This window comes from Rattus norvegicus, chromosome 14, assembly GCF_036323735.1.
Source record: "Rattus norvegicus strain BN/NHsdMcwi chromosome 14, GRCr8, whole genome shotgun sequence".
Lineage (NCBI taxonomy): Eukaryota > Metazoa > Chordata > Mammalia > Rodentia > Muridae > Rattus > Rattus norvegicus.
Window position 1 is genome coordinate 79,585,308 of NC_086032.1, and position 11,171 is coordinate 79,596,478.

Here is an 11,171-nt window from a genome sequence, read left to right on the forward strand (position 1 = left end):
TGACCCTGGTGGTCCACACTGTTCAAGCAACTTCTTCTGAGATCACACAGAGGGTGCCAATGACCAGGGGAGGCAGGAGCAAGAACCCTGGTGCCCAGAGCTTTGATTTAGATCAAAGAATTTTTACACACATCCTGCTGTGTGCCCCAAGTGCAGGTAAGGGCAGTGGCCACACAGCCTCATGAACTCTCACGGTTAAGTTGGTGGCCAGAGAGCCCTACCTTCATCTGCCATGGCTTTGGTTTCAGTCCCCAAATCTCTACAACATACGTCTTTACATCTCTACGCCTGGACCCCTAAGCCTTCCATGGAAGTGTAGCGGGCCTCCCCAACACACAAGGAGAGTAAAATTTAGAACCATTGACCAGGAGGGTGGCTTCAGTCTGACCCTCCCCTACACCACCTCTATCTACCACCTACCCCAGGGCTGCCTTCCCAAAGTCCCTGGCCAGCTTTGGGAGAGAAGTACCCACTCACTCAGGCCTGCTACAAGCAGCAGCTCCGCTCTAGCGACCACACAGCTGCGAGTCCATCCAGAAAACGTCCCTTTTTATTCCATATGCAAAGAAGTAGATTCATCACAGAAAAAAAAAAGTCTTCATCAAGCCAAGAGAACCAAGGCCACCCAAGAGTGAAACCCAAGATCAGTTGTCCCAAGGCCCCCCGCGGCTCTCTGTATTGTCCCTTGGAAGGGTTCCTGCGAGGTCCCTCCTGAGAAAAGGACATTCTGAGTTAGGGGCAAGATTGCCTCAGGGATAGTCGCCATGCGGTCCCTTGGCCAGCCCACTCCAAGTGTCCGTTTGCTGCTGCGGAGCCCGCAGCTGCTCAGCACTCGGTGCCGGCCACCGCTTTCTATTGGAACGGGTCTTCAGTCCTGCAGCTAGCTGAGAGTCCCCGCTGCCGCCGTCCGGTACACTCAGTACACTCGGTACACTGGGTACACTCTGGAGCAGCTGCCCACGGAGACGGTCGCCCGAGGAACTGCGTGAGGCGCATGGCGCCTTCCTCTCACCGCCTCCTCCCGGCGCCCCTGCATGGAGGGCGCCGGCTCACACTAGCCCCGGCATCTGCGCGCGAAGGAAGGGCACCGAGGCGGCGGCGGGGAAGGCGGCCAGCGGGTAGGCAAGCGCGCCCGAGAAACCGAGCAGCGGCGGCGGCGGCGCGGGTGCAGGCGGAGCCAGCGGGAAGGGCAGCGTGGGCCCCGTGGCGGCCGGGGGACTCTCGTGGTAGAGCACCGGCACGCGGACCAGGCGCTGCGCGCCGGGCGGGGACAGGCTAGCCGCCTCCAGCTCGGCCGCCAGCTGCCGCTTCCACTTGTTGCGGCGGTTCTGAAACCAGATCTTGACCTGCGTCTCCGTGAGTTGCAGCGAGGCGGCGAGGCCTGCGCGCTCCGCGCTGCTCAGGTAGCGTTTCAGATCGAAAGTGGACTCGAGCTGGAAGACCTGGCTGCGCGAGAAGACCGTGCGCGTCTTCTTCCTGCGACCGCCGCGTGCCTCCCCTGCCGCAGCGGCTGCCACCGCCGGAGCCTCGGCCAACTCCGCCGCTTCCTCCCCGCCGGCAGCCGGGCCCTGCGTCGTCACCTCCCGCGGAACGGCTCCCGGCCCCGGGCACCGCGGCCAGGCGCTCTCTGCGCGGCCCATATCCTCGCCGGTCTCCGGAGAGTCCCGGTCGCTTGCTGCAGGGGAGAAATAGGCATAGTGGTGGGCTCTAAGGGTCAGAGTCACTGAGACTGGCCTCCTCCCACCTCCAAATCCTCCTCACCCACAATGTTACAAGCTGGCAAATATTCCCCGCGTAGGAGTTGGGGAAAATCCACCACTGCGGGGGCGGGGGGGGGTGTGGAGGAAAGTAGCAGAGGCCGAAGGTGAAACCCGGGCTGTGGCAAACACGTGGCAGCACACACCCAGAGAAGGACACAGAGAAAAAATGCTAACCTAAAAGACAAACTGACATCTGAGATTGCCCCTGGCTCAGCTGTACCTCAGCCCCCTACCCCCACCCCCACGATCTCACAAAAGGCTGGCAGAGGCCCGGGACAAAAGAAACGATGTCCTTCGAAGTTATGTACACACAGAGACTGACATTCAACCTATCAGCTAGGAGTCAAGCCCTCCCCATCACGCACCGGGGAGCAGACACTAAGAAAAGAACTCTTAGGAGACATGAATGCACATTCCCTGAAGAAACACTGCCGGGTCACACTGGCACAACCCTGACCCAGGCACCCTCAGAGGGAGGCCCTCTGCAGCAGCAAAGTGCAGCAGCAAAGCTACGGAAGGAAGGCTGTTCTATACACCACAGCATCCCTACCCTGCCCCAAGCATCTCCTACACATTGCCCACAGAGGACCTCTGGGCTCATGCTCCAAGTCCCAAGCTCAGGGCTGACAAGGGATCTCACCAGGTTAAAGAGGCTCCTATGGGCTCCTGGTTCTCCTCTAGACATCCAGGCCCATGAAACCGATTCAGGCCAGCCTGTCCCTCTGCCTGACTAATGGATCAGACAGTGGTCAAGGTGGATTTTGGCCCAGGTTATGCCTCAGCACGGTGGACTTGTATGTACAGCTAAACTCTGCCAGGTTTCCTTGAAAGCATCCCGAATTGTGCTCAGCCTCCATGTTCTGTGCTCAATGCCCATGCAAAGTCACCTAGCGGGGTGGTATTTATGTAGCCAGATCAGCGGGGAGGTCCCACAAGCCCCTACAGTCATGGAGGTCCATGTGTTGCCACAAAGTGCTAATCTGACTCACCTGCTCGCCTGACTCACCTGGAACAGAGAACTCTAACCCGCATGGCACGAAATAAAGAGGAGCCACCTCTGTGGGAGGTGACCAGTGGACTACAGGTGAGGATGGCCCAAGTAGAAGGGAGAATAAAATGGCCCCGCACGAGCCTTTCATTGGATTTCAGGATACTACTGGACTCTGTTTAAGTTTATGTAAAGAAGACAGACATTCCAAACATAGGCTGGGAGACTTGTCCTACTCTATACCAGGAAGGGGGTGGGTAGATAACAGAAAAGAATGGTCCCAGGCCACATTCTACACCAAAGCTTACATACAGATGGCTCCCGGCGCCTCGGTGGGCAATCTTTAGTTTTGTAGAAGTCTGTGTGTTTAGGGGCAGGCTGGCAAAAGGGGCTGAGGTGAGGAAGGTTAAAATATGCTTCTAGTCTCCAGGGTTGCTCTCTAAAGAGCAGCTCCTAAGAGAGGTGAGGTCTGGACCCTCTGAAAACAGACAGTCAGAGTCAGGATGTCCAGTCTAGAGGGGTAAGTGCGTTTTGGGACTGAGGAAGCCCACACCCCTATTCTCTAAACCCGCTATAGGAAACAAAGGCCAAGGAGGGGGGAGGGGCAAGAAATGAAGAGAGGGGTGGGATGGACCCTTCGGAGTGGGCTCCTACCAACCTCAGTCTCTGGGCCTGAGAAGACCCAAAGGAAGGCCCAGGGCCAGCCCAGGCTCATACTGCAGCAGAGAAAGCAAAGGATATTTTGGGGGTCGCAATCGCAATCGCTATAGAAGGTCTCCCATCCAGCCTCCACAACTGTGGCCCCTCAGTTCAGCCCCCTTTTATTTTAGTGCTTGACCCCACTCCCCTCCTTTGCCACTCTTCCTCTTCCCACACTTCTCTTTCACCTTCCTTGTTTCTCTCAACGCACTCCCTCACCTTCCTCCCTCTCTCATCTTCCGGAGGCCTATTTCGCTCTCCTCTCTCCTGTCCGAATTTTCGTGTTCTCAAGCCCTAATCCGCGCCTTAGTTGCTTCCCGCATGCAGCGCCATTCCTGGTCTCCCGCGCTGGCGTTCCATAGGGGTCTCATACCACCCAGATCCCGGTACACAGGAAGACTAGGGACTCACAAGGCCGGTGTCACCAACAGAATGCGCAGAGAGGGAGCAGAGTCCTGCCCATTGCCCACCCCTTTCCCGCACCCTCACTCACTGTCAGGACTCAGACCACCTCCGTAGCCGCCCTGCGCCCGTGGGTACCACCGCGTCGCGCCTCCGCAGCCGAGAGCGAAGGGCGGCCCGGGCCCGGGAGGCGGCCGGGGCCCTAGGCCCAGCGCTCGGGCCCTCGCCTCTCCGCCCGGCCCGCTGCCTGCGCGCTGCTGTCGCCGCCGCTGTAGTCGTCGTCGTCGGGCCTGCTCCGGATCCTCGTCCTCAGGGTCGTCGTCGTCTTCCTCCTCTTCCTCGCGGACGCCATCGCCCTGGGCTGCGCGCCCCGAGCCCTTGGCCTCGGCTGCCAGCAGGTTCTCTATGAGGAAGGAGGAGGCGCGAGCCGGCGTGGCACGCCCGGGCTCGGTCAGCTCATCCGGCATCGCGGCCGCGGGCCCGTCGGGCAAGGCTGGGATCCTGGGGGTCCCTGGTTGCCCGGGGCGCAGCCGCTCTACCCAGTCCCGCTGGGATTGTGAAGAGCGGTCGCCTAGCGCACGCGCGGCCCGGCCCTGGAGAACCGCTGCCCGGAGAGAGGGCGTCGGGCTCCACGAGGCGGGTGTCAGCTTCTGTGCTGTTCTAGGCTGGGCGGGAGCGGGTGCGCGCGGACGGCCGTTCCCGCAGCAGCCTCGCTCGCCTTTCTCGGAGCGACTCAGGTCACCGCCCGGGCCGGCCTCCGGGGGAGGGGTGGGGGGGCGTGGCCGGGGGCGTGGCGGCGCGGGGTCTGTAGGCTCAGCCCCAAGGACCCGCTGCAGCCCGGAGAGAAGCCATTGCAGGAGACGCCGCCCGGCCGGATTCTGTGCGCAGGCGGCGGCGCGGCCCAGGGCAGGCGGCCCGGTGGTCGCGCGGGGACGACCCCGCGAGATGCGTGCCGGCGCCCCCACCCCCTGCACCCGCTCCCGGAGTGGGAGAGGGCGGGGCCTCGGCTGGGAGGTCGACCATTGGTTACAGGGTCGCTGAGAGGCCCAGGCTAGCCAATCGCATCCGAGGAGAGCCTTACTCACCCGCCCGGAGCGTGTCGGAACCCACGGAACGCGCGGTTTGTGCGTGAGTCCGTGTGACTGTGTATTTGCGCGCGTGTAAGAACTACTGCGGACTGGGCCACAGTCTTTTTTTTAAGACCCCGCATGTAATTTAAAAGGGGGATTCTGCCAAAAACAAGTTTGCAGAAATGCAGCATGTTTTAACACTTACGCGGAACGAAATAAGCTCATGGTGGCTTCGCGGTGCAATGGTATGTATGCTCTTGTTTCCCGGGCCCAGTTTCGGTGTGTAAAGAGACTCAAGCCCGAAGGTGCCCCATGGTATCAAGCTGGGTAGGAACAGATTACATCCTCGCTGGCACCTCCATGACCCTGCTCTCTCTCAGGCTGGTGAGTGCCTAGCCACTGTGCGGGACTGCAGGTCTTGAGGGACAATTCCTCGTTCTGCCTCTGTTTCTTGTCCTGCACAAAGTGAATTATCTTCCCCGGCTTCAGGAGCAAGGCCGCAAAGGGTAACCCAGACTTTGCTGAGACCCAAGGAGCTGTGACCCACTTCCGACAAGAACAGGGGGATAGCCTAATCACTGAGGGGGAATGCTTCACTTGATGCGGGTTATCACAGAAAGGCTTACCCAGCTGCTCAGTGCCGCTCACAGCCAGTGCCCAACAAAGTGTGTCCCACTTTACGGGAAGGCGACTGCAGGCCTGGAGCCCGCTTTGCTTAATCTTCCCAAGGAGTGAAATAGAGGGAGCATCACCCGGTACCTCAAAGGGGAAAACTAATGTGAAAAGAGAGCCTTTCCCCTCCCTCCCACGGTAAGTGGCTTTTGAGACTTGGAGCCCACGGCTTGCCATGAGTATGAAGATGGTTGAGCAGCCAGGCCTTTGGGGTTTGCACCCTGGCTGGATGGGAAGTGGGCTTTGGGCACGCTAGGACTTGATTTCGGAGACATATTGGGCAAGAATTCATACAGAATCCCTGGCAAGCAGCCACATTTTATAGATGAGGGCTCTGAGTCAAAGTTGGGTGTCTCCAGGAAACGTTTTACTCTCCCAAGTGCTACTACTTCCTTGGTGTCCCAGCTCAGACACACTCGGGGATCTGGGTAGAGGGGAGGAGGGAGAAATTAGCACCACTCCGAAATTCGTTTGTAGGAATCAGGCGCAACCCCTGGGCCAGGCATCAAGGTTGATTTTGCTGTTTGTTTGTTTGTTTTTGTTTTGTTATGGTTTTTTGGTTTTTTTTTTTTTTTGGTTCTTTTTTTTCGGAGCTGGGGACCGAACCCAGGGCCTTGCGCTTCCTAGGTAAGCGCTCTACCACTGAGCTAAATCCCCAGCCCCGGTTTTTTGGTTTTTAAAGTCAGGGTTTCTATGTTATCCCTGGCTGTCCTAGAACTCACTCTGTAGACCTCGAATCCGGAGATCCTCTTGCCTCTGCCTCCTGGGTGCTGGGATTAAAGGCATGTGCCATCACTGCAGGGCTCTGGGTTGTTTTTTAGGGGATGAAGGGACTGAGACCAGAAGGTAGTGGGGAGAGCCTTACAGCTTCTGCAAGTTCCAGGCTCCCCTGTGAGCGTAACTTCCTTCCTGTAAAACCGCAAACCTGTAAAACCGCAAGTCTGTTAGGTGGGTGCTGCGGTTACCATTTCTTTGCTGTCTGGGTTGGGGAGGGCAGGCAGGCTGCTTAGGCGCCTGGGTGGTAATTCCCTCCGCTCTAGGGCTCTGGCCCTCTGGTCTGGTCCCTTGCTGGTAAACTGGATAAGTACTGCTATGACACTTCACTGAGCGGAGAAGTGCCTACCTTGGTACCTGCATCTTACCCAGCATTCCCTCTGCAGCCACACACGCCTCAGCACTAGATCAGCAAGGGACAGAGGTCAGGAGTAGGGGGAGGGCACCCACCTCTCCTGGCACTGGCTTGGGAGCACTAGAAGGAGGATGACTTCCATGCTTCCTGGCACGTGGATCCTACAAGTGGATTGGTGTTGCCACGCAGGAACTCACTCAGGGTGTGTATGTGTCAGGAACTCCCGAGTTGGCCCGCTGGGTGCTCACCCAGGCCCTGGCACCCACAAGCTCAGCTCTCACACAGAGGAGAGCAGAGAGATACCGCTTGAGTCCTTGCTGCCGGAGGTTTAGCTCTGACGCTGCCCAGCGTTTAGGCCAAGAGAGGCTAGTTTGTCTCAGCTGAGGGCCAATTTGGCTGAGGAAGTAAGACTGCCAAGCAACTTCTGGTGCTGCCTTGCCAGAGCCCTACATCCCAGGGTCCCTTTATATCCCCCCACATCCCACTGCAGAGTTCTAGGGCTCAAGGACTGTCCCCCCCTCAAGCCACACCTATCCACGTTCACACACAGTAGCTGTGTAGGCTGTGGCTTCTCTTCCCACTTTGTCCTGGTGCCTCCTTTCTGTCTCACCTCTCCTGTGTGCCGAGATCTGTCAGGAAACCTGCCAGGCCTTAGCAGAGTCTGCCTGGGCTGGAGGCTGTTCATCACAGATGTCCCCTAAATCTGAGCGGTTGGATCTGTGGAGCAACTCTGAGACCAGAGTGGCCAGCTGCAGGGCCACCTAAAACCTTTCAACCAACAAACTTTTTCATTTGGAAACATTTTGCAAGATGCCCATTTTAAATTTTTTTAAAAAATTACCATATTTTGCTTTCTTCATCTCTTGCCCAACCCCATTTCTTCCCCCCTCCAACACACCCTATACAACCCAGGTGCCTGCCCACTCGTGGGTTTTTGATTGACAAAGGCCAACACTCCATGTGCATTCTCTCCGCATCTTATTTTCAAAGGCATGTATGTGAGGGGATTGAATCCAGGACACCCTGAGATGTCAAATCTGTGGACGTCCATTTAGCTCAGGCTAGCCCTGTGTTCTAGATAAGGCTCCCACCTCCACCTTCTCAGTGCTAGCACTTCAAGCTTGCACCACCACATCCAGTTACGTCCACATGCAGTAGCATTTGCACCCACACCCTACTGTGTGCTTCCAATGTCTCTAGGTGACTGATAGATCTACTAGCATGTGGATGTTGTGGGATAGCTGCTTTGCAGCATCTAGGGGGTCATGACCTAAAGGTCTGTGCCCAACATGGGATAGATGCAAGTTTTCTCTTGAATTTTCGTTTTCTGATGCTAAGAATGAAGTCCATGTAAAGATAGTTTTGGTTTGGTTGACAGATAGGTTGGTTGAATCTGAGGATGGGGAATCTGTATGCAAAGGCTATCACATAGTCACATACCCAAGCTTGCCACATAGCCACACACCCAGCCTGGTAAATGCAACAATGGTGGTGTTTCCTGTTGTTTGCCAGTCCTGTTTCTCAGGGTGTTGTGTGTGCCTGGTACACCTCTACCAGCAAGCCACAAGCACAGCCTTTTTATTTTTATTTCTTTATGGGGTAGAGGGTGCCAGGGTGCTAGGGAGTCATAAGCAGAGCCTAAGGAACCGTACCTTGTCCTGCTCTGTCATCTGTATCCACCATGACTGACTCGCCATTCCCATATCCTGAGTTCTGTCACTGTGACCATGAGGCATGTTTCCCAAGCCCTGTGTAAATAACAGACAATTCTCCAGAACTCAGGACTCCTCAGGCGTGGTGTGTCTTCAATTCCTGAGTGTGGGCTGTTGAACAACCAAGGGCACATAGGCCCCACTCAGGCTCCTTTTCTCTCAACGGAGGGATCCCTTCAAGGCCTTTTTACTGAGGACCTTAGGGTGCCAGGCAGAGTTAGCCCAGGAACCACATCCATTGCTCTGCGGAGAGGGAGCAGTCACAAGTTCCAAGAGAACTCAGTGGGAGGGAATCACCCTACCCTTCTGTAGAGGCAGTTGGAGAAATGCACAGTAAGGCGAGAGTCAGGAAAGGACCACTGAAGAGACTCCTCCCTCCCCTCCAGTAGATGTGCCTCCTGGGGGACTTGGGGTACCTCCCTTTCTGTGATTATAGATACTGGGTCAGACAATACAGGCACGTCCAAGTCACTGCAGACAGCTATATTCTTTCCTCACCACTTCCCAGTTCATCTCCCAATCTGAGCAAGAGTTGACCCTGGTGAAAAGAGAAGATCCAGGACTGAATGAGTTAGGGAGCTAGAGTCAGGTCCTGGAAAGACAGCAGGAGGGGGGGGGAGTGGGAGGAGGACAGCAGGTCCTCTGCAGGGCTAGATTAAAAAAAACTGGGCTCTTAATTTGAAAAGCAATGGGGAGCCATCATCGAAGGTTGTTAAACTAGAAACTATTAAAAATGGGAGAGTGCTGGGACAGACTGACTCGCGCACCTTTGATCCCAGCACTTGGGAGGCAAAGGCAGGTGAATCTCTGAGTTGGAGGCCAGCCTGGTCTAGCCAGGGCTACACAGAGAAACTCTGTATGGGAAAACTAACCAACCAAACTAGCAACATGGAAGAATGAACCGAAGCCTTCAGCACCAACGGAGGTGCTGCCCACTGTCCCTGGGATTTGCAGCAAAGGACTGTGGTCCTTCCTGGGCTGCTCAGACACTTAGCCGGCCTAGCTAGCTTTGGCTATAGATACACCTGTAGTCTGGCTGTGTCTCCTCTCCTCTCCCCTCTTGGCTCACAGTGCTCAGCAGTCGGTCTCCAGGATCTTGTTGACAGCCACACACCCTCTTCCACATCGCAGCCAGCAGGGCACAGTCTCATGCTCAGGGTTGGCAGATTTGAACCAGGCCCCCATGCTGTGTCTTCCATCACTGGTCACCTCAGCATCTTCAACTGCAAAGGGGACTTAAGACACCCACCGTCCACTGAGTTGGATTGTGGGTAGCCCACAATGTAGACAAACCTTTGTTGTGTGTTAACAAACAATCTCTCTCTCTCTCTCTCTCTCTCTCTCTCTCTCTCTCTCTCTCTCTAAAAAGATGCAATATTGGGGGAGAGGGTTTGTTTGTTGTTTTTGAGACTGAGTCTTGCATAATCCAGGCTGGCCCCAAACTCACTATGTGGCTGAGGATGACCTCATCCCTACACCCCACTGGCCCCTGCACTGGGATTACAGTCTGGTGCTAGGGATCAAACTTGCTTCTGATGAGATAGGCAGGTCCTCTACCAATGGAGCCCTTGGCTGCATTTAGGAGTCTACTTACTTCTGATCCTGTGAAAGTCTCCCTTTAAAACTGAAAATAGGAAAGGGAGGGCTGTGTTCTCTATGCTTAGGGACTAGGAGGCTGGAAGAGAAGGGAGGGGAGGGAGCAAGGAGGGAAGGCAGAAGAAGGGGAGGAGGAGGGCTAAAAGAGCTGCAGAGGAAGCAGAGTGGGTACTGGTGTCTGGAAACTGAGATGGGCCAAGACCCAGAGCTGGGGAACCAGGTGGGGAGGGAGCTTGGAAAAACACAGCCCTGGGGTCCTCACCTGCTCTGCAGTGCTAATAGCTGGGTGGGTTTTATCCTCTACAGGACTCTAGGACCCTAAAGCTGAGTTGTAGCTGGGGCAGCCTGTCAGTCCCTTGGCTCTGTTCCTCTCCTTTGACCCCTCCGTGTTTATGTATGCATGCGTATGTTTGTGTGTATGCATGTATGTAGCTTGAAACCCTCCTAAGGCTGCAGAAAAGCCATTCTGCCCTCTCCAGGAGCAAAGATTTGCCATACCAGACCCAGGGAAGACAGCTCAGAAGGCAGCACCTGCCCTCTGAGTGGGGACACTGGACAGGGCAAAGCCATGGCCCAGAGAAACAAAGCAGCACCAGAGACTCATCTCAGTACAGGAAGCTTCAGAGCCCTGTGCCAGAGGAGCAGACAGACCCTGATGGTCTCACCTTGTGCTCACCCTGTGTAGGCTGTGAGGACACCCTGTGTTCTCCTCCCTTAGGGCAGGAGAACATCTGAATGTCTCAGACCTATAAAAGTGGACTGAATACCATTTCCCTCTCAACACAGGTTCTCCCAGCTATTTCACTGGCCCATCCATTTCCCCATCCAGCCAACTGCTCCTTTTGTGAACTCCGCCATCCCCCCCCCACCAAGTAGCAGGTCCCACCGTAATGAAATCTGCTGTTAGAGTCTGGAGGTGGGGCGGTTGCTTTGGTGGTTTTCCTGGAGGCAGAATGCTATATCACGAAGAGTCAGAAATGCATGAATTTGGTTCCAGCTCTGCCCGCTGACCAGTGGAGACTCCAAACATGTCTTCCACTCTCTGCAGGTGGTCTTTAGGCTCCCAGTGCTTGTGGCTGAGGTGGCTTCAGGAGTGTGGAGGAAAAAAAGAGAAAAGGGGCAAAAAGAAATCATCTCAGATGG

At 56.0% G+C, this 11,171-nt stretch overlaps 1 protein-coding gene across 1 annotated transcript; it reads right to left on the reverse strand.

Moving 5' to 3' along the window:
• Window positions 1-532: 532 nt before the first annotated feature.
• Hmx1 (H6 family homeobox 1) lies at window positions 533-4,319 on the reverse strand. The gene is made up of 2 exons (NM_001108363.2): window positions 3,941-4,319; window positions 533-1,675 (listed from the first exon to the last, which is right to left on the reverse strand). The coding sequence occupies exons 1-2, from the start codon at window positions 4,314-4,316 to the stop codon at window positions 1,050-1,052; spliced, it is 1,002 nt and encodes a 333-aa protein (NP_001101833.2). The 5' UTR covers window positions 4,317-4,319; the 3' UTR covers window positions 533-1,049.
• Between the last annotated feature and the right edge of the window lie 6,852 nt (window positions 4,320-11,171).